This window comes from Felis catus, chromosome A1 (genome assembly GCF_018350175.1).
Source record: "Felis catus isolate Fca126 chromosome A1, F.catus_Fca126_mat1.0, whole genome shotgun sequence".
Taxonomy (NCBI): domain Eukaryota; kingdom Metazoa; phylum Chordata; class Mammalia; order Carnivora; family Felidae; genus Felis; species Felis catus.
The window spans coordinates 52057830-52081535 of NC_058368.1; the positions used below are offsets into that span (position 1 = coordinate 52057830).

The following is a 23706-nucleotide window of genomic DNA, read 5'->3' on the forward strand; positions in this document are numbered from 1 at the left end:
TTTTTGGCCACATCTTGGGGTTTTGGTTTGCTGTATTGTCACATTAGATGCTGGCAGAAAACAACATTGCTAGCTCATTTCCAACACGTGGCCCAGGGTTACTAAAGGAAAAAAAAAAAAGTAGAAACTCTGCTATATTTTAAGACAGAGTTAAAGCTCTTGGGCCCAATTTATTCCTGCAGTCACTCTGAGAACATTGCACTGTGTTTTGCTGGAACAGAATCAGGACCTTTTGCATTGATGTGACGGGGCAATGACGAACGTCAGGCTAAGAATGGGAATCCGTCCCTGTGGGTTTCCTCCCACCCCACCTCATTTCCTCTCTCTTCCGTTCTCTCTTGTACATAGTTTCACACACATATCATCCCAAGTTAACCTAAGGCGCTCTGCTGGGGAGATGAAAGAATTAGGCAAGAATGCACAAAGAAAGAGGTCCTTACAGTCCCCAAAAGCACTTTTGCCTGTATGTGACAAAAAAGCACCACATCAAAAACTGTTTTTTATTAGTTATTTATAAAAATGATATAAAAATTAGTAATAAGCTTTACAAGTAGTTGTTAAATTGATTAATTTGTGTGATTTCAAAAAACAGTGTTTTAATTATCATATTACACCTACGCCAGAGACCATTTTGACTGCAGCAGGTGGGAGAGGACCCTGCTTTCTCCTGCGCCCTGTGGGCCCTGCTCCAGGCAACTCACGTCCTGTCCCTTAGGTGGTTACTGGCATCTCTCCATTGTAAAGGTTCTAAACGCTGGGGCTGGTCCTTTGTTGAATCATCTGCATGTCCTATAATTGTAGCTAAGTACTTGCAGATGACAAAAAACACAAATAGTGTTTCAACTACAGTAGTGAAAGGAGAATATTTTAATAATCTTGAAAAAAAAATCATAGGTAGCATTTTCTTCGCAGAATACATGAGTAGGAGACTTCAAAGCAGTCTTTTGGGAAAGCATTCCAAACCTTCTCTCTCCTTCCCTTTGTGACATTTGGCCTTATCTGAATGGAGAAAGATTAATGATTTTCAAAAACCTCAGTCTCTCTGATGCTACCTCCTGATCCTTTAATTATGTTTCTAATGTGAAAAAAAAAAAAAAAGATACACCAGCTAAACTTGCTTTCACATTTTATAGTCCAGCCAATGGTTTGACACCATGAATTAAGAAAAGGTTCTTTTAAAGGATTTTTTAAAATTTTAAATTGAGCCATTTAAACTTTACTTAAAGATGCCATTTTACAGTGACACAATTTTCCTTTATATCAGATTCACATGAATTTAAAACATAAACCTCTTGAACAGGAATTCAGAGTGAGTTCAACCTAAACCTAAGCAGTGCAGGAATGTACTGGAAGTTATTAAGAGCTACACTGGAGTGCTGGCTGTGTAAAATTAAGTGCTTTCACGAGGAGGCTTTCTTAATTCTCAAGGCTTTTGTTTTCTCAGGCAATAAATAGCTCACAGAGAGTCATGGGTCACTGTGAGTGTTAAGAAAATCATCACTCTTACACTTTTACATTGTTTTGTGCAAGCACACAGTTGTTTTGTTTTGGCAAACGCCTCCTTGTTTTAGTGACTTCTGTCCACAATAAAGAAAATGAAATTAAGTGACTATTCCTTCTCCTAAGATGAGCTGTATTTATTACTGGAGCGGAAGTTGTCATATCCGTGATCATTAGCTTTGAACTTCAGGCATGACTGCTTTTCCTCCAAGGACTGTTTTTCTTCAAATGACTGGCACCAGCAGCATAGGCATGACTGTACAGAGCAAAGTAACTCGTTAGCCGTTCACATCAGTTACTGTCATGACTCTTCCTACTTTCTAGGGTTCTGACTGTCTGGGCACGATCGGGAGTTCTTGGCCACTTCCTTTCCATGCTCTCTTATTTTTCCCTTTAACAGCATATAATTACACAAGTAGTATATGATGGTTTTTTATACTAGAAAATACAGGGAAAGAAATGTATATCACTAAAACTCACCTTTTCATTAAAATTAAAAGGGAAAAGCACTCATTCTTGATATTTACTCTTGCTTACTTGAGAAATTCTCTTAATATTTGATAAATATATAACTCAAGACTTCTTCCTATGCAAGTAGAAATATTACCACACACCATACATATAAACACACGACCGTGTATGTGCATGTGTGCATGAGTGTGTTATCTTAATAAAATTGTACTATATGTACTACTCTGTAGCCTGCTTTCTGTCAGTGAATTTAATGTTGTATTGATGTTTTTGTCAGCCACGTGTTATGCTCGTGTGCCTTTTTAATACCGTCACACAATGAACTTAGAAAGTACATTAATGTCTCGGTTTGATCCATCCAATTTCTTTTCTTGGATTTTTTTTAAATCCCCAAACTTTGTTCATACTGTTTGCTTTCTGAGGATCTGTATGTATAAGGAACTGGGAGGTCCATTGTTTTCTGTTCTCTAAAAAGAGGGAGTCGATCTTGATGAACGTTCTCTTCTAGCTCTACAATTCATGAGCTTATGAGTGGGCAAAGAACTTAAGACTGATTTAGATGTTTTGAGGAAGCTGAGTTCTTTCCAGTAATGAGCTACCAGGGACAAATGGATCATTCCCATATAAGGGAAGGGAATATGTCATTCATATTAGATTGTCGAAGGAGTGAATGAATGGATGGATGTTACAATGCAAGTGGCCAAACGAAGAATAATACACATATTCCACATCAAGTAGCACAACTCTGCTCTACAAGCAAGGTGGCAAAGAGGAGGTAGAACCTGAATTACATGTCTCCATTAGACTTGCTATTCTCATGTCCCATATGAAAAAGATACTAAGTTAGTTATAATCCAAGCCATGGTGCCTTAGTCCAAAACCTACTGAAAATGGGAACAAGGCATTTAACTCATGTTTAGCTCTTATCATATGACATCTGTCAGACATCAATGCATGTCCCTTTTGTTAATTTTCTGAGCATTTCTCCAAGTACAACTGATTGGTTGAGGCAGAAGGGAGTGGTTGATGAGGATTTATAGGCAGAAATCAAGTAGAGTGAGTTTTGAGCAGAAGTCATATTTTAAAAAATTATCTGTGATGTAATGTAAGGGAATACTGTAAAATAATTGACTAAATCTCTTTAGATATAAATCTGAATCGTTTGGAAAGGTTATATTTGATGCCAGGCTAAAAAAGAGCTTTTTTATTTTGAAATACTCTCACCTTAAAGCAGTTTTTGAATCTTTTGCTCACCAAATACAGAGCTATAGGATTAATGCAGGAATTCAGGGAGGCCATGTTGATGCCAATGTAGTCCAACACCAACAAAAAGCTGTAAGAAACATTCCAAAACATGTCTTTGTTGCTTTAAGCCTATTTTCCTTGCAAACTCTTGAGTTTTTGGGGAAAAACATTACTCATATACAATAGTTTGACTTTATCACTGGTCTTTGCTCATAATGAGCTCTCTCTCTCTCTGTCTCTCTCTGTCATCATGCCCCTCCCTCCCATGCCCAATTCTCTCTTTGACAATAAAATCTCATTCGGAAGTGCCGAGGCTGGCTGAGAAGGCTTTGCAAAGTGCCAAGGAGAATTGGAGCTTATATTTTCAATAGTGCCACCCACTCAACATTTTGATCATTTTATGATCGAATGGAGAGAGCTCTGCCTCTCAATTCTCAGTGTTCTTATTAGTCTGCTTTATTCCTTCCTCTACAACAGGAGTGAAGGGGGAAAAGTGAGAATCGTAACTGCTCCCTCAAGACTAGCAAAATGGTACTCTGTCTCTGCAAGGGACCAGTGGAAAAAAACTTCTGAATGCGTTTACCTACAAAAATCGGTCTAGTTTACTTTTCTTACCTCAAAAGTTCACATCTATTAGGATCATTCTGATCATAAAGAGTGAGCTTCAAAATCCTGCTGAGGTGAAGGGGAAGCCAGCACAGGGCAAAGACGAGGACCAGGCAAAAGACCGTTTTGGCCACTTCCCGTCTCTGTAATAAAACCATAGTCAGGGACTAAATAGAGGATTCAGATAATCACAGTGTCCCCACTTCCCAAACAGAATATTTAATATTGTTTACGAAAAGCCAGTGGCATTTGTACAAATTCAGAACATCAAGCTTTAAATCGAATAGTTGATGTGAATTAGAAGTAAAGTGACTAGAGATTCACCTTAAAAAGGTAATAGATCTTTCTAGATCTTTTTAGATTACGTAGAACAGAATTATCTCTCGATAGATAATATAAAAAATATTCTTTGTATTTTCAAAAATACTGGAAGCAAGAGAAAGGAAGTATGGTCTAGTGTATAATAATTTTAATTTGTTGTCATTGTAATAATTTTCTTATTCATAATTATAATCGTGAGTCAGCACATATTTCTATTTTCTTACCTGCTTTAAGTGGTCATTTAAAGCAATCTGCATGCCACTCTTCTTTCTCAACATTTCACAGGTCATCAGCGTATAAAAAAATGCAGTGATGGCCAATGGCAAGCAGAAATAGAAACTAAATAGCCACCAATCTTTAGCTGTCTTGTAAAACTATGGAGAAGAGAAAATTCTATGAGTTAACATTCCTCTGTAAAAAACATCTTCTACACCACACGTTAAATTAAAAAAAACAACAACATACTCATCTACTTCTAAAGTAGATACATTTCCTAAACACTATATAGAATATTTCAGGCCACATCTACTGAACAAATAACTAAATACTTATACTAAGTATAACAAACATTCCTTAAAGGGCATTTCAATTCTCTAAGGCAGTGTGCTGTAATTCTGCTCAAAAATTGAGGCAGTTGGGCAAAATTAAAAACATTTGGTAATTCAAGTATTTTTGCCTTCACATAAGCAAATTATCCTTAAGCAAAAACATTCTTAAGGTACTCTTTCTGTGAAATACCACATCTGAATATGTGAAGACATCCTAGTGTTTAAGGGAAGCATTCACTTTTTAACAAGTGTGTTTCCCAGACAAAAATAGATGTGGAAAGGTCTGCATTAATTATTTAGCTAAGAAATGTATGAATCTCACTTATCAATTAGAAAATCAAAGCTGCTTATGACTTAGGCTTTTTTTTTTTTTTACTTTATTTCTGCTCTATCTTTTTTTCCAACTGTGTTGGAGCAGAATTTATGTAATCTATGCAGAAAACTTTTTCCTTTTAACTAATAAGACACAAGAAGATAGCAATCTCATTCTCAATTTCACATTAATGTCCCTCTTTTTTCTTAAAAAATTTTTTTTAACATTTATTTATTGTTGAGAGACAGAGACAGACAGAGCATGAGTAGGGGAGGGGCAGAGAGAGAAGGAGACACAGAATCTGAAGTAGGCTCCAGGCTCTGAGCTGTCAGCATGGAGCCTGACGGGGGGCTCGAATCCATGAATCACGAGATCATGACCTGAGCCAAACTCGGACGCTTAACCGACTGAGCCACCCAGGCGCCCCACTTCTTTTTTCTTTTAATTACCGGGATACATATAATCCCTAAGGTTGTATATAGTCTTCTTATATGTGAAATAGAAAACAACCATTGGTGACACCTGCATTAACGCCTCTTAATCCATTCTGTTGGGAAGAGTCTTTTATACTCAAGATCTGTCTTCAAATACCAACATTGCCATTTTCCCCCATTTCCTGATTCAACGTTCTTGAATAAATGGCCAGGACGAAAAATTCTTTGCAATGGCAGCTTTCCCTTTAGATAGAGGGCAGGCTTGCCATTCAGAATCCTTCCACATCCAGGCATCTCCTACTTGATCACTCACTGAACCATCCACTCCCTCTGATGGCTGCTGTGTTGTCTTATGAGGAATACGTAGTAGTTGGCAGTCCTTATGGAGGAGATGAGTAGAAAAGCTATACGTCCAAATCGATCCTCTCATGTGAACTTGCTTTATCTGTATCCCTGAACACCAGGGAATTCTTGTGGAGGTAGTGACCTAGCTTTCCACAGCATGGGTCATTAGTCACCGTTAGCCCCCCCGGTCCAGAGGCTTACACTCTTAATTTATGCCAAGGACAGTCATAAATCAATAGCTTCCCAAGAAGGGATGATCAGGCAGAAAGTAGCTAAATATTTATAAGTCAAGAACGGAAAGGAAAGGAAAAGGTAAAATTCACCTGCATGAAGGCTGTTTTCTGAGTGGGACGAAGCAAGCAGATTCGCAGGTAACGTCCTTTGTAGTCAATGGTTATCATATCAAAACCCACGGCTTCAGGGACTGCCAGAACCACAGAGACCACCCAAATTAAAACAATTTCGACTGCTGTCCATTTTGGAACCCCGATTCCTTTAATTCGACTCCAAGAAGCAACGGCTCGATATCTGAAGTACAAAACAGAATTATTTGTCAAGCTGCAGAGCCTGCTTTTATTGAATTACATAGTTTAGTTTCTAAGTAACATAGCAATCACTAGTATAGTGTTCAGGATATACCTGGCTTAAATATACGCTCTTACCTGTCAATACTTAGAGCACATAGACTCAACACAGTGATTCCCACGGAGGCCTTCTGGATAAAAGGCACCAGCTTACACATCTCAACTCCAAAGGGCCAGTCCTCGGCAAGCAGCTGCATTGAGAAGACATGAAGCTCTGTGAGCAAGATTTTCACACGGTGCCCTCTGAACTGCATTACTTAGTGGACGGTAATTAACATGCAGAGTTAGATAACCAATTCCAGTTCTTCTTCTTTTCCTCATGGATTACTCCTTTGAAAAGCATCAGTGTTCGATATATGGATCAGGAGAGCGGTTGGGAATAATGAAAATGCAGCCAGTTCAGGAGAATTTGTTATGCATACACAGTAGCTTAGGATCCGAAACTCCACCATGGGGCTAACTGGGGCCGATCTTGTAAGTTCCCCTTGGAAAACTGAATGTGATGCACTGAAAACATCTCTTCTACTGTCGTGGAGTCTCACATGCTCAGGTCATGGCCAAACCAAAATATAGATGATAAATGTTAAAAACAGATGACAAATGTGTATTTGCATATTTCCACTTTACTGTAGTCAACTTGAGTGCCCAGAAACTCAGCGGGAATACGCACACTGCTCCTTGAACGCCCTAGACACACTGCTGTGTTAGGGCTTTACTCTAGGTGTTTCCTTATTCTCGAAGGCTCTTTCCCCACAGATCCACTGGGCTAACTCCCTTACCTCCCTCAGATTTTGCTCAAACCTCATCTTTTCAACATAACCTACTTTAACCCCATTATTAGTACAGTAACTAGCCAGGTTCCTGTCTCTCATACCCTCCTCGACTTTCCTTTTTATCCATAGCACCTGTCAACAACCATTGCATGTATTATAACATTTACTTGTTTGTTTTGTTTAGTTTTTGCTCTCTTGAATCCCTAGAGTATAAGGCAGAATATGGCCTCTGCAACTGCCTAATTCAGTTCCTGCCATGTTGTGGATGCCATATTCAAACCCCTAAAACATATAGGCACTGGCTCCACCATGAGTAAAAAGACATAAGTTCTTGCTATTATACATATATGTCTCTCCTTCCGGCTTTCACAATAGATGTACAACCATCTATTGTGAAAACCAGTTAATTTCTTTCTTAGGACAACTGGGTGTGCCCACACTGGTTAATGAATCACTTTAGGTGAACATCTGGATTGAATGTTCCTGAGGTTTTGAAAATAAAGAAAAGTATTTCAAATCAATGTTTTTTTTTTAAATGTTTTAAAAAATAATCTTCCAAAAGTGAAAACTATTTTGAAACACAATTGAGTCTTTCTGTCCTTTCCCTTTAGTGAAGTTTCTTTGTGGAGTCTGTCAAGATGTGTGATTGTTCCAAAATGGCACCAAAGGCTGAAACGTGTGTCTAGTATGAATACGACTTCGAGCTCCAACATGAGACCAATTTCGTTTCCAAGTTAGATACAAAAAGTTACTCTGACATGTAGGACAGATGTTGCAAGCTTACCACAGACATGCTTCATCTAGGGTCCTGAAGATCTACAGGGCCAGGCAGGTAACACAGAGGGGGAGAGAAGCCGGGTATAAAGAAGTCATTGGTGTCAGGAAGATAATAGAGAGTGGTAGGGTGTGGGGTAAATCCCATCTAAAAGGGGAAGCTGCTTAAAGACCATGATATGATTTTTGCCAAGGAATCCCACATTAAAAACCAACAACAAAACACAACTCTTGATTTTAACTAAAAAAATCGAATTTTTATATAAAACCTCATAATTATAAAAGTTTCTAACTCATTTTAAAATTTGGTTTTTAACGTTTATTTATTTTTGAGACAGAGAGAGACAGAGCATGAACAGGGGAGGGTCAGAGAGAGGGAGACGCAGAATCTGAAACAGGCTCTAGGCTCTGAGCTGTCAGCACAGAGCCCGACGCGGGGCTTGAACTCACTCACGAACCGTGAGATCATGACCTGAGCCAAAGTCAGCCGCTTAACCGACTGAGCCACCCAGGCGCCCCTAACTCATATTTTTAAAAAACACTGTCAAATAACATTGCATCAAAAAAATATATCTGTAGATCAGACTACTTGTGACTTCTGGATTAGTCAATTGGGTCAGAATTCTGCTTGTTCATTCATTCATTCATTCATTCAATAAGCATTTATTGAGCATTCACTATATGCCAGGCACCATTCTGAGTACAGGGTGCATATCAGTGAATAAGGCAAACTCCCTCCTCTCCTAGAGATTACAGGCTAGTGAAGGAGGCATATAAAAAAACGCACACAAATATTTAATATGGTGTCATATGGTTATTGCCATTATATGAAGAGGGTATAGTGGGATTTGGAGTAATTTCTTGATAAGCTTCTCAAGCAACATCTTTCTGAAGAGGCAACATATGAGTAAGGGATCTGACTACAGTAAGAAAGTAAGCCATGCAAAGTGCATTCAGGGCAGAGGAAGGAGCAAGTGCAAAGGTCTCGGCGTAAGAAAATAAGCCTAGTGTGCTGACCTTACACAAAGAAGTCTATCAAGACCCAGGCCAAGTGTCTAAGAGATGATGTTGTAGAAGGAGTCGTCTGAATAATTTTTGAGGAAGTACATTGTCCGTTTTTAAACAGGGAAATGGCATGGTCTTATTTATGGTTGAAGAAGATCACTGTCAGGGGAGCCTGGGTGGCTCAGTTAAGCGTCTGATTCTTGATTTGGGCTCAGGTCGTGATCTCACAGTTCGTGAGTTTGAGCCCCACATCAAGCTCTGTGCTGACAGCGTGAGCTTGCTTGGGATTTCTGTTTCCCTCCCTGCTTGTGCTCTCCCTCTCAAAAATAAGTAAACATTAAAAAAATAAAAATAAGTAAAAAGATCAGTGTGGATGCTCAATGTAGAATAGAATGTGGGGTCGAGAAAGGAAGCTTTGATGAGAGATTGTGGTCAGCTGGACCCGGTGGTAACCTGGGGCTGAACAAATGGGTTGCAGACCAGATATATTTTTATATTTGAAGGTGGAGCCAGGAGGATTTGTTATGGTTTGGATATAAGACACGAGGAGTCAGGGAACTAAGAGGTTTGTCACATGAATGATGGAGCCATTCAGACTCATTCATCAGACTCAGGATGCCTTAGGTCTGAACCGGCTATGAACTTAAGATACTTTAAAGGAACCGCCAATTGCCCTTGGAACATAAGAATAAAAAAGTTCCAACCAGTTCCAAGGACTCTACCAGACCAGCTTCTTATGAATTATCCAGACAATATTTCTAATTCTGATTACTCTTAGAGGTATCAGGAAAAAAAAAAAAAAGAAAGAAAACAAAACTAACAGTTATGTGGCACTTGCAAATGGGTTAGGCATTATTCTAAGCACTTTGCACATACCATATCGTTGACATCTCTGAAGAAATCCTAGGACATAGTACTACTGATCCCCATTTTACAGATAAGAAAACTGAGGCACTTAGAAGGTTATTAACATACTGTGTTGGTTTTAAATACATCCACAAATTCTTTGCTGCTCTTCCCTTCACAAGGTGAAGAAGCCTCGTTTCCCTTTCCTTGAATGAGGGTTGGCTTTAACAATTTGCTTTCTACGAACAGAATGTGGTGAAAGGGATGATGTGTGATGTCGGAGACTAGTTCACAAAAGGCATATGGCTTTCTCCTTGTGGTCTGGTGGATCACCCATTCTCAGGAGACCAGGTGCCATGTCAGGAGGACACCCAAGTGTCTGTGGGCAGGCCAGCATGGCGAGGAACGTAGGCCTCCTGAAAACGACTAGCAAAAATTTGCCAGGGGCACCTGGGTGGCTCAGTCGGTTAAGCATCCGACTTCGGCTCAGGTCATGACCTCACAGTTTGTGAGTTGGAGCCCCACATCAGGCTCTGTGCTGACAGCTCAGAGCCTGGAACCTGCCTCACATTCTGTGTCTCCCCCTCTCTCGGACCCTCCCCCACTCACACTCTGTCTCTGTCTCTCTCTCGAGAATAAGTAAACGTTAAAAAAAAAAAGAAAGAAAAGAAAAAAAGGTGAGACTAGCACAAATTTACCAGCTGTATGAATGAGAGATTCCTCCAGCTTTAGGCAAATCTTCAGAAAACTGAAGCCCTTGGCAAATACCTTGACTGCACCCTCATGAGAGACACTGGACCAGAAGCACCCAGCTAAGCGGTTCCTGAATTCTAGAGCCACAGACAAGGTGTGAGATAATAAAAGTTTATTGTTTCAAGCCACTAAGTTTTGGGGTTATTTACTATTCATCATTTGACAAGTAATATATCTGTCCTTGCTTTACTCACTTGGTTACTTGTCCTGGTAACTTGGTTTATTACTCACTGAAGTAACCGATCCACGTTTGAACCCACATGGTCTGATTTTAGAGTCTATATAGCGTTTTGGAGAAGCTGACCATAGAAAAAAGATTGTTTAGAATTAAATCAATATTCGCATTTTGACCCATACCTATGTGTCAGTGGTAAAAATATCCAGATGCAAAATAAAATCTCTCTTAAGCACGTAGCCATTTCATTCACATAATATCCAAAAATTAACATATTTCCAAATATCTTATTTGCCTCAAACTATTTCCAGATATGCAAATATTGGGATCACCTAGGTGCAGGCATCAGATGAATCAAGATGAATGAGCGTCCAGGCCACTGAAGGGAAAGAAGTCTGGCCAACGGAAAGGAGCCCTGTACTGAATCCAGGCCCTGTTTTGAGGTTACTATTGTTTTTGGCTCAGCCCAGAAATTGGAGGATTGTTCTTCCTACCACTGGGAGGCCTGCAGCTCAACCTCTGACCCAAGTTATCACAGGGGATAGGGAAACACAAACTGAAAATTGTAACCGTTCTCTTCACGTTCGACACAGAGATAGTCAGAAACCTAATCATAACTGAGGGCTTACAATTTTCTAATCTACCCTTCCAAAGGGAAAGGAACTGCAAACCAGGGAGCATTAACCTTCATCAGCTTTTTTAGCTTTGCAGGCTTTCAACTCAGGCCCGAATGCTGCTGGTCCTGGAAGGCCACAAAAGATGAGAGACAAAGTGCCCACTGTCACTTCTGTTATTTTGTAATGAGAAGGGTGACTTTGGCAACCCCTGCCTCTCTCCAACCAGAAGGCTTTGTGGAGACTCTGAGAAGCCAGCTACCCAGTGGCAGAAACCATGCCCACTTCTGACGCTCATCTTGGTCTTAATGGCTTCCGGTAAGTCTTGGGCAATTTAGTGCCGGGAGCTTATGTAAAATGCAAAGACATCAACCCCTTGCTTAATGGTGAACAAAACCCCAAGTGGAAGTGAGGGAAGATTTACTAAAGTTTAAAAACAAACATCACTCTCAACCAAGGTGCCATCTTTAAATTTCAGTGGAAGAATGTTCTTATAGATTTTTGTGATAACTGGAAATTAATTATTTCACTCTTTGTTGACAAAAATCCTGACATCCAACACCTAATTTGAAGTCCAACAATATAGCTTTCCTCTTGTAGGGGAAATTGATTCTTTTTATTGCAAGAGGAAGTAATTCTAACTTTAAACCCAGCAATAACACATTCTTATTCCTCATGTTGAGTTTTTTCTTTGGACTTCACTCCATTCAATTAGATAACTTAAGGGCAAGATCTGAATACTGAAAACAAATCAAGCACGCAATCAGACAAGTCTCTCTAACTGCAAAATCAATGTTAGAGTTCTGTATTGTTTCTTGGTCCCTGTCACAGGAATTAAATGTCTAGGTTCTGCTTAAAAGTAAGTTTGAATATATATTACCTACCACTAATTAAATGTGAACCAGTTAGAAATTACTCCCATAACTGTTACTGGTTTTCATATTGCGATGACTCAACCAACCAAGAGCTTTTGACAAAACTGTTAGGTCCTACAGCGTGGTGTCCATTCGACACATGATAGCCCACGCTTGTGCTCATCCCCTTCCCTTATGGTTTACACTGCTTCCCGAGAACGTTTCTTTTGTATGAATAAAAACAAATAAGTAAATCAACACTAGACTGAAAAAAGACGTGATCGTACTGATTATAAGATTTCTACTCAAGGATGACCATGACTGCATAACTTTATGTTGGAATGGCTGTTTATGAAAGAAAAAAAGGCAATAGCATACAGGGGCACCTGGGTGGCTCAGTCGGTTGAGCGTCTGACTTCGGCTCAGGTCACGATCTCATGGTTTGTGGGTTCGAGACCCGCATCGGGCTGCCTGCTTCGGATTCTGTGTCTCCTTCTCTCTCTGCCCCTCCCCCACTTGTACTTTGTCTCTCTCTGTCTCTCAAAAATAAATAAGTGTAAAAAAAAATTTAGAAAAAAATACAAATACATTATTTTTCTATTACATTTAACAATTATTTTTATATTATATATTTTTTCTTAATTTCTAAAAGGATAAATAGCATGAATAGGAAATAAATATCCCCTTTTTATAAGTATTGTTAATGATTCCTACAAAATCTCTCCAACTGGGAGATTTACATTTTTCATTTCTCTTTTTAATTAAAAATCACATTCCTGAGAAACTAAATGGAGAAAACCCTGTTAATACATACCATTGTTAATGCCCAAAGGAATTAAGCCCCATAAAGTCAGGAAATTTGAAAGTTAACCGTCTTGCACTAATAAATGTCCAATCGCTTCATTAACCTTATATACTATTTTCTTTTTCTATTTTTTAAATCAAGAGTATATACTGAGTTTTAACTATTTACTTGTTTCGGAATACTCTATCACATGTTTAACGTCCAGCATAGTGCCTGGCACACAGTGGTCACTCATTAAATGCCTGTTGATTAACAGTGAATGAGTGTGCAATGGATGAATGCATGAATGCAATCATAAGGCAGAAATCTTATGATAAAACTATTGTCATGAACTTTCAGTTCTCATGTTTGGAACAAAGTCTTTAGAGAACTGAGATGGCTATGCATTTATTGTTTGTTTGTTTGTTTGTTTTTGTATTGTCTATTCCATGCCCTTCCTTCCTCTTTCCAGAGGATCAGGTCTTCTTGACACATGGAGCCAGGGCCCTGAGGGATTGCGGGGTGATGGTTGGCTCTTCTCTTTTTGGAGTTCCGCCTTCCAAACAGGCTAGAAAAAGTGAAAAGCAAACGTTCCTCTCCCATCCTGTCGCTCCTACTCAAAGCTGCCAAGGAAATGACTGACATAAAACAGAACTTACTGTTTCTCAATATCTAATGGGATCCTACCAGGAGCTTTAGTTGTAAATTTGGTGGAGATGGCTGCCTAAGCATGGAGATGCTGTAGGACATGATTGTTTAAAAGGCTGGGTGAGCAATGTATTTACAACAACAACCAGGGTTACTTTGCCAGACGGCTGTGATGAAGTGTGAACATTTCTTTCAAATGACTGGTATTATAGAAATGTTTTTACAGTGAGAGTCAAAAGAGGGAAATAATGGAGTGGTTGTGTTTCACAGCTTTGGGAAAGGGTGTATTCTTCTGCTTTTATCTCTGTTTCCTGCAGCAGATAAGAATTTTTCTGCATTTGAACTGGCATTTTAAAGATAGAGCACGCTTATTAAGGGATTTTCATTTCTTTTTTAATCGTACGTATGGACAGAATTTAAGGTAAGCTGCTGGTCAGGTACACAGAAAATATTTTCTTGACGTATGTCGTACCTGTGCCCTTGGGGACAGGTATCAATTACAAGTTCCATTCTGCATCCATTAAAATGCACTTAATCACCTAAAAATTAGGTCGTGAGGATTAGAAATACGTGGGTCAGAAATAATGCCAGCATAACCCCAAGGGTGACACTTCAACAGACCACAGTGTGAACAACGCCCCCTGGAGTTGGGCGAGACAGAGGTTCTGTCTCCAAGAATCTGTTACGTGCACACCCGCAGAACAGAGGGTTTTTCCTGCTCTGGAAACATTCCTATGACTTGCTTAAATACAACATTGACTCCATGAAGGTGAATGAAGTTTCCTGAAACAAAATCTCCAGAAGCAAAAAGAAAAGATTAAAAAAATATATCTTAGGAGAAATTTAAGTTTACTTTAAATATATTCTCTGCTAGTGTTACAATGAAATCTATTTCCAAGTCTGTAACAGGTCAATACATAGATTGCTACTCTCCTATTATTCGAATTTAAGAATACATCCACAGTTTGTGCTTAAAAACTCACTGACATGTTACATATTCTGAAGAGTCCAACTAAGAGCATTAAGAAATGCTGTTTACAGACCTAGTAGATTTTTTGATTCATGTATTGAACTGTATCTTCTATGATCACTGTGACACGTGAAAAATGTCAGAATTACAAGCCGATGGTCTCGCGGCTCAGAAAGAGACTCTGAAACTTCATGAAGTCAACAAATCTTATTACATCATCTCATGTCTTACCTAAACCTAATTCTATCCAGAAAATATCGTTGGGACACCGGTAAGCTACTATGAGAAGACATTTGATTACCATGCAATCTCAAAGCCCTTTAAAATAATTTGAAAACACTGAGCGAGGGGGAAGAAAGATATGTACAACATAAACATCCAGAGGATAGTTTTCCTCCTTTCTGGAAACTACAATTGAGCTAAAGAGGACAGAAGTAGAGAGAGGACACAAATCAGGGGGCATGAAAGTGGCTGTGAGTCTTAGGGACAGAGAATTGCTCGACAAATTCTCTGTCAACTTTGCTAATAAATTTCTGACTCAAGCATGAGCCTCTTTCTTGCTCTTCTACCACCATACTTGGGCTATTTTCTTCGTTTACATTTTCCCCAGAGGGTCTATAGGGGGAAAGAGAAGTAATCAATCTCTAAAATAAAAGCACTGGCAAGAGGAAAGGACAGAAGTCTAAAATTAGAGAAGTTGTTGGGTAAGGTGTGCCCGATATACCACACTCAGCTGCCTCCCAAACGTAACCAACCTCGTCAAAGTCTTGAAAGAGATTGTTTCACATCATAAATTACATCTTGAATCTTATTTAAGCTCAGGCTTTATCTGTCAACACCCTTTGAAGCACTTAATCATTTATTAGCATTTGGTATGTTTCTCTAAAAATAATCAACTATAGCATATTAGCCACACAGAGATCACCTTATATGGTTTTTCTTTGCAAAATGAAGCACGTGGCTCCCTGGCCTTGAGACAACAGGGTCTTGGCTATGTCATCCTCTTGTATACCTATGGAACTATCTTCTTCCTGAACAACTCATTTAAAGTGAGCAAAGAAAAAGTGTAGAGCCTTTGATAGATAAGCCTGGGTATATTGAAAGTAACATTGCCGTGACATTTTAAGAGGCTTGGATTTATGGAGTGGCCAGTGGCAGATCAAAAGCAAACGCAAGGACCGTAGAGTTAACCTAGCGAATCTTTCATTGGCCAAGGCCGAGAGTTTGCCAACCATTTTGTCACAGGAATCCACGTGTGGAACAATAAATTGGGGCTGTGAACTCTTGAGTTTCCGGATTATTTGAATTATGCTATTGACCTATTATGTAACTATGGCCAATGTTCTCATACAGGAAGAGGAACAACTTCACCCTTCTTTTTCATCTGAACAGTTATAAAAAAATATGATTATCAAAGTCCCACTGTCCTTATGTTTTATGTGTAACATCTTTTGTCCACAAGCATCTGTCTGGTACTGACTGTTGCAGGCACGACACTAGGTGGGTGTTGAGGTATTAGTTTTATCTGTTAGTTGATTCTAGGTCATTCAGAGCTAATAGCCTATTAATACTTTTTAAAAGCTAACACTTTACATGTGCTTAATTGGTGCTCCTTCATTTTTTTTCTTTTTTCTTTTTTTTTTTTTTGCTTTAAATAAATGAATCTCAACATATCTAGGTTCCACTTTGGGTTCAAAGAGCTTCTGCCACTAGAATATCTCTAAATATTATAAAATGTTAGTAAAATATCTCAGTTACTTAACTGGAGATGAGGAGTGTTATTATCTTGGAAGAAATCAGACTCCCCTATCCAATGATACTTTTACTTCTTTTTTTTTTTTTAAATACATTTATCCGATACTTTTACTTCTAATGTTGCTCTATGTGCATAAACCTGCACTTACCGATCAGAAAATTATGACTGCAAAAGTTAAATCTGATGGAGTTCCACTAACTTTTACTTATAACTATGAAACTAGTCAATTGCACATAAACTTGTTAATTACTAGAAGTAGTCTAAGTTTGGAAGTGAGGAAGGTAAGTTTGTTCAGAAAGATAGGGTGTCATAAGCAGAAAATGTCTGATTACCTGACAAGGTCACTTCACTCAAAACTCATTTGTGGGTTCAGTGAAGCAACTCCACATTTTTACATGCCAGCATTTAAATGTCAGGTATACCCTACCTTAACTAGTTAAACATTAAAGATCAGCGATTTTGCCTTTCAGAACTATGAAGGCAGGCTCATTGCCTCTAATAGTAGCTTACGAAATCTTAACAGCAAAGCCATTCAAAGGCACTCCACCACCGCTGGACATCTGATTACATGTGGATCCTTATCAAACCAATGTCCATACCAATAACCTGTCTTCCAGTTCACAAGCAGATTCGTTTGCAAATGCAGTTTGCTTACACATAAAGGAAGTTACATTTGAGAATTAACCGTAATAGCTAAGTTACCCATGCCCATATAGCACTGAGAGTGAAATTGTTAAATGAAATCCAGAGATAGTTTAAAAACTCATTATTTGCTCAAGAATTTTTAGTTGCTTGAGAAGTTAAAAGAAGTTAAGTAAATTTTAACTTGAACTTGCCACCAACCTTTGTTAAATACCACTGCCAAACCAAACGAAGCCAAACGAACTAACTAACCAACCAATCAGCCACCAACAACATAAAACCTTCACGGCATCCAGAAGTATATCCCTGCTTTGCTGTTTGTACACAGTTGGGACAGCTTTGACATCAGTGCTACCGCAACTTACTAGTCAGATAGGTTTTCACAGGCAACAGACATATCGGTTACCCCATTCACCGCAGTCTATACAAGGAAGGACACAACTAGCCTGTGAGTAAGAAGAGATTCATCCTCACATCATATACTTATAAATACTGGCTTTTGGTTCAGGTACATGTATATAGACCATGTAAATATTGGCATGGTGATCCATGTATATACTAGAGATAGACATTAATACATGCATATCTGTATGGAGATGTTATATAAAATAGTGACCCAAACTAAGAGTACAACCATAACTTTGGGGCATAAAATAGAGATATCTATCAAAATCACAAATGCACATACCCTTTGATTTAGTAATTGTACTTCTAGAAATTTTCAGATATAGTCACACATGTGTGCAAAGCCATTTGTATGAATCTATTACTTGTAGTCACATTTATAATGGCAAAGCTGAAAAAAAAAAGCCCAAACAAATTTTCATTCTTACACACACACACACACACACACACACACACACACACACACACATTTATTTTTTTCTTACTAGGTGCCAGGCACTGTGCCAAATGCTATTTACCTGTCTATTTATATGTGTTTATATGTGTATACACCTGTGCACAGAGATATAAAGATACATACATACTTTTAAATATCCGCTTTGGATGACTGCCTTTTCCATTTTCATCTGGATGGACTTACATAATGCAACATGTTAGAGCCTTAGCAGACACTGCTGGGAAGGATAAGCCAGACTCCTTTTTTCAGCATATTTACATGAATATGCATATGTGAAGTACTTCAACAGTTTCCTTTGTCTGGGTTTCCTATGATACCTCTGTGGCCTTCATCATAGGATTTCCTCTCAGCCATAGGATACCTGGTGAGAGGACTGATTCTACCTGAAAGTTTCCAGAGACCTAGTCTCTTGAGGTAGAACAGATCTATATCCTAAGGGTTGTCAGCACCTCCCTGTGAAGTCCTGTCCCATTCTACAGCAGTATCAGAGACTATGACATTTTAGGGTTTGTCAACTTTTTTGAATGCTAGATTTACTGAACTCCAGATTAATGTAATAGATTCACATTGATGTCCCTTGGGTGTGCCAACAGATGGGTTAGGCGGGCTCTATGAAATTGCAAATGTTGTGTGTGTGTATGTATGAATGACATTTTTTTTGCATTTTAATATATTATAATTATTATATCTATTAATTATAATATATGTCAATTGTATATAATATATACAATTAAATGGATCCTGAAAGATAATTGTAATGTCCCACAAAAACAAAATTAGAGATCATTAGTTTAGGGGTGCCTGGGTGGCTCAGTTGGTTAAGCATCTGACTTCAGCTCAGGTCATGATCTCAGGGTTCATGAGTTCGAGCCCTGCATCGGGCTCTGTGCTGACAGCTCAGAGCCTGGAGCCTGCTTTGGATTCTGTGTCTTCCTCTCTCTCTTCCCCTCCCCTGCTTGCACTCTCTCTCTCTCTCTCTCTCTCTCTTAAAAATAAATAAACATAAAAAAAATTTAGAAATCATTGGTTTAGAGATTAAAGTCTTCCAGTTTAGGATAAGTTTAAATGGCATTCATAATTCACTTAAATTACTTTGTGTTAAGTATAATACCTGATTATGCTGAGGTTCTAAATGCATTTTTAAAAACTTACTTATATGGTTGGGCGCCTGGGTGGCTCAGTTGGTTAAGCATCTGACGTTGGCTCGGGTCATGATCTCACAGTTCGTGAGTTTGACTCCCACCTCAGGGGAGCACGAACCTCACTTCGGGTGAGCTTGAGCCCTGCTTCTGGTGAGCCCCGCTTCTCTCTCTCTCTGTCTGCCCCTCGCTCACTTGTGCCCTATGTTTCTCTCTTTTTCAAAAAAAAAAAATAACTTACTTATATGGCATCACAATTATTTAGGAGAATAAATGGCTTTTAACTAGTCTGAATTGGGTGTTTTTTGTAAAATAAAGCCTTTAAAATAACAGTGATGTTATCTATATTATGTACTACAGATCATCTGAAGGGGAATTTCAGGAGATAGAAATCTTCACATGACTCAGATTAAAGCTGGAAATGTTTACCAAGTACCCTGCCGCGTGGCAGTGTGTCCTGTAATCCCACCAGGGCATGCAAATGAGGTTCTAAGAATACTGCATGCCAGAGAAGGGAATGCTGGGTCTGAGCTCACTCAGTGCAGAGGGACAGGGAAGGCCCCAGGTCTAGGAAGACTTAGAACCTTCCGGGTTCTAGGGCCCAGATGGCCCGGGTCCAAGCCGTAGTTTCACCACCGTCCAGTGGTGCGACATTGGGCAAGTTACTTCCTCACCTGTCCAACACGGAGTTTTCCTGTAAAACAGGGATGACAACAGTACCTCCTCCCTGGGGTTTGCTGCAATGATTTAGTGATACTGACCAAGAACCTAGTGCATAATAAATGGCAGCCATTATTATTACATTATGCTTCAAGCTACACATGTTTACATGCAAGATAAAAATAAACTAAAAGCTACTATGTAGCATTCCACGTTGGCAAACTTGGCAATGGGACCTTATTCTTTGTGATGGATGTGTTTATGACCAATATAGATGACTGGGGGGCCGGATTTGTACTGACTGTTTACTTCAGAAGTAAAAGCACAGTTTTAACAGATTGAATGGCTTCAGGCAAAATGATGCAATTTCCTAGGGAAATCATAAAAAAAACTGAAATGAAAGTAAAAACTGTGTGCCCTCCACGCCCCCCACCCCGGGAGTCAGATATTCTCTGGTTTATCAAATGTAATCATGTGATCAGAGAAAGTAAGAAAGTAAGAAAGTCCTCCCCAAGGAGACCTTTCACACAATTCTATGCAAGCCTAGCAAAACTGGATTGTAATCTCCCTTTTCAGAAGGCTTTTCATTTCACTCATTTAAATATTTTGCAACATCCACTCTACAGTTTCTCAAGTTAGTTTTGATGAATTGAATTGAAATTCTTTTGTCAATTGGAACAGTAAGAGTTGGTCGTTGGGGCTGCTTAAGAAGTAAGTGCATCACTTCTGGCTCTAACAGAACTGTGACTGCATCTAAGGGACCATTTTCAATTGCACCTCTCCCAGGAAACACTCAGACTTCATGAGAACAAGATGCCATGCAGTATTTTAGGATTTCTTCTATTTATCCTGCATTTGTGGGAGTGTTTCCTTCCAGAGCCTGGATCTTAATCCGAATCCTATATCTAAACTTCAGAAATTGCTAGAATTCCCTTAAAGTATGGTTATTTGGATTAGGATTAAAGGCATGTCTTATGGTGCTTCCTGCCACAAAGATCAAAACATCCCCTATCACCCCTTCTCAGCCTCCATGCCACATTTTCCCCCTTGTACTGAGCCCTGGATTAGCTTCAGGCAAATTCCCAAAGCACATTCCCTTTCCCTTACACTTTGGTTCTGTTCTTAGGTGTGACTTTCTACTGCTGATCATGATGGGTAAGCAGAGTTTTAGATCCTTGCATGGGCTTTAAAAACTTTCTGGCTCTTTCACCCAGGCTCTTTTCCTTCACACCACAATACCCCAGTAGCTGGGCACTAACAGCCTCATTGTAGAGTTGAGGAAACTAAGGCCCAGAGATGTTGGGATGTGTCTAGAGTTCCAAAACAACCTGGAGTCAAATAGTGCGGGGGGTTTATGTTCTGCCCTAGCTCTCTGTGCCCGGTTCCCTGTGGTAATCACAATTAACGTTAGCAGCTGAAACCATTTAGAGACTTCACGCTGAGTGCTCTTTGGTTTGTTCTCAAGGTAATCAATGGGGGTACAGCTTGTACTTTGGACCTGACAGATTTGGGCTTGAATCCCACCTCCATCTCTTACTGTGAGGCCTCGAGCATCTTATCAATCATCTGTAAAATGGAGAAATACCTACTTGCAGGCTGTCAAACGTAGTAAAGGGAAGTAACCCATCCTTTCCAGGGCTTGGCCCGCTGTAGACATGCACTAAAGAGCAGGTGCAGTGCAGTCATTCACAGCAGGTGAAGCGTGTTGGTGTACTCTCTAATCTGGTCTCTTTCTTCTAGCCCATTTGTTTCCTAAAAAACCCAATTCCAGCTCCTCTACTTTTAGGGCCCTCCACAAAAATGCCTCCCAAGGTTAGTGTGCATATGAATCGCCCAGGTATCTAAAGATGCGGATTCTGCTTTTGTAAGTCTCGGCCGGAGTTGCAGTTCTAACAGGCTCTCTGGTGATATCGGTCCTGCCAATCTGTGGACCACATTTTTTTTTTTTTTTTTTTTTTTTTTTTTTTTTTAGAGACAGTGGGCCCAGTGAGCTAGGCTTAGGGACTAAATACTTCAGGACCAGTGGTTCTCAGAGTTTACAGTTCATCCTCATCACATGGAGGGCTTGTTAAAAATACATACTACTGGGCTCTATCTCAGAGTTTCTGAAATCAGTAGGTCTGAGGTGGGGCCATAAAATGTCTTTTCTAACATGTTCCCTCCCAAGTGATGCTGATCCTGCTGGTGTGGGGATTATACTTGCTGGAGGCTTAGCCTAAGGTTACTGAAGACCAGTAGGGAATTTGTTTCCAATGCTAGCTGACTTTTAGGAGGCTATGGATCTTCTAGAGTAAGCATCCCCCAAAGGCTCTTCCGTCTTCCTCCTCCTAACTAGGCACCCTCCCGTCAAAATTGGCCCTTTACCTTGTAGACAGTGATGGGGATGTCAATGATGATGTGTAGCAGGTCTCCCAGAGCTAGGCTGGCTATCAAGATATTAGGGCCGTTTCGCATGCACTTGTTCTTGTAAATGATTCTCAGCAGTGTGGAATTCCCGATGATGCCCAGCACGAACACTAGACAGGACACCACCGTGTTGATATACTTGAAAGTCTCCTTGATCTCAATGGATCTCTCGCACGGAGGAGGCGAGCGTGGCCGGGCTCCGGTTGTTCTCCCTGCTTTAGGCATCTGCGGGGGTGCAGAAGTGGACGGCACGCTGGCGTTGGCATCCTTCGGCCAGGAAACCTCGGCGGGGGGCGTCATTATCTCTCCGGGTCCCGGAAGTGGCAGAGTGGCCCTGGTCGATGGGAATCCCCTCTCTTCTCCCTGGACCCCCGCCACGCCGCAGGCGATGACCAGCGCCAGCAGGGCGCGTCCGCGCAAGCTTGGCGGCGGCCGCATGCTGCTGCCTGCTCCAGTGGGCGTCGGGTGGCCGCTCTGCAGCTGTGAGTCTGGAGAACCGCAGGGAAGAAAGACTGGAAGCTTGGGGCAGCTACCCCAGCCACGCCCCTGCAAACCGCTAGCGCAGAGCGCAGCCGCGCGGCGAGCGTCCGCGCGCAAATGTAACTCAAGTTTGCGCGCCAGTGCTAAACCGGCGCGCGTGACACTCCTGAGTCTCTCGACTGTCCTTCCCGAACCAGCTTTCCCTGTGCTTTTTCCCTCCCTTGCGATCCCCCGGGGGATAAGTGACTCGCAGTGGGGCGGGGCATTCTGGAAGGGGTGTGCCAGAGAGAGAAGGCTGGGTGTCTAGGGCTTAGCTTTGAGCTCTTTGGTGCGTCCCGGGGAAGCACAGTCGTTCTGGCTAAGGGTGCGTGGGGACTGGGGGGATCAAGGCACCCAGAGGCCAAGGGCATATGCCAACCTCTGCATTTTGCTCCGCAGGGAACGCGGACACCCGGTGTCTGAACGTCGTCAAGACTCCTCCGGGTGGTGGAAGCCGCTACTCCCCAGCCGCCTGCGCTCGGATCGCCCCGGCGCCCGCCCGCCGGAGTGCGCCGGCTGACCCACACAACTCTTCCGACTTGGGGGAGTGTCAGCATGAACTTCGAAGCGTCTGTCCCCTCTAAGTGGCTTCAAACTTTTATTTGCTCTCCTTTACTCCAACCTCATTTTAATTCATTGTATCTATGCGTCCTTTTTTTTTTTCTTTAATTAGATTTAAAAGTAGATATCCCCAAACTCCCAACCCAAGCTGAAGCCCCAGGACAAGGTTCAATGACTAATTTTAACTCAACACCAAGCCAGAATGTTTACCTCGCGAATGGGAAGCACCGGGAGCAAAGCGATGAGCGGGGACCTCCTTCCCGGGACGCTCGGCTCGCAGGTCGGTTCCAGCCCGCTCTAGGGGGCGAGCACGCCTCCCTTCAGGGCCGGGCCGTCCGGCTCTGAGGAAACGCCTAGGGAATGCCAGACGAAGTAGCCTCCACAGTTGCTCGGGGTCTCTGCCGTCCCGAGACAAGTACTTTTATTCATTCGTCCTTTCCCCATCAATCACCGCCAGACTCCTCCCGCGCCTTCCGACCGCTCTGCAACCTTTCCCCCTGGGCGACGCCTGGACAGCATCAGCAGGAGCTGCCCGCTGGCCAGGGCAGTCCCCGGCCGGGGACGCGTCCGAGAGCCTGCTGCTTGTCAGCGTTCTGGG

General features: G+C 40.9%; 1 protein-coding gene across 1 annotated transcript; it reads right to left on the reverse strand.

Moving 5' to 3' along the window:
- Positions 1-23451, reverse strand: EDNRB (endothelin receptor type B). The gene is made up of 8 exons (XM_019828234.3): positions 23319-23451; positions 21987-22516; positions 6446-6558; positions 6107-6311; positions 4368-4517; positions 3832-3965; positions 3196-3304; positions 1-1756 (listed from the first exon to the last, which is right to left on the reverse strand). Exons 2-8 carry the CDS (start codon positions 22464-22466, stop codon positions 1622-1624), a joined length of 1326 nt encoding a protein of 441 aa, XP_019683793.1. The 5' UTR covers positions 22467-22516; positions 23319-23451; the 3' UTR covers positions 1-1621.
- Between the last annotated feature and the right edge of the window lie 255 nt (positions 23452-23706).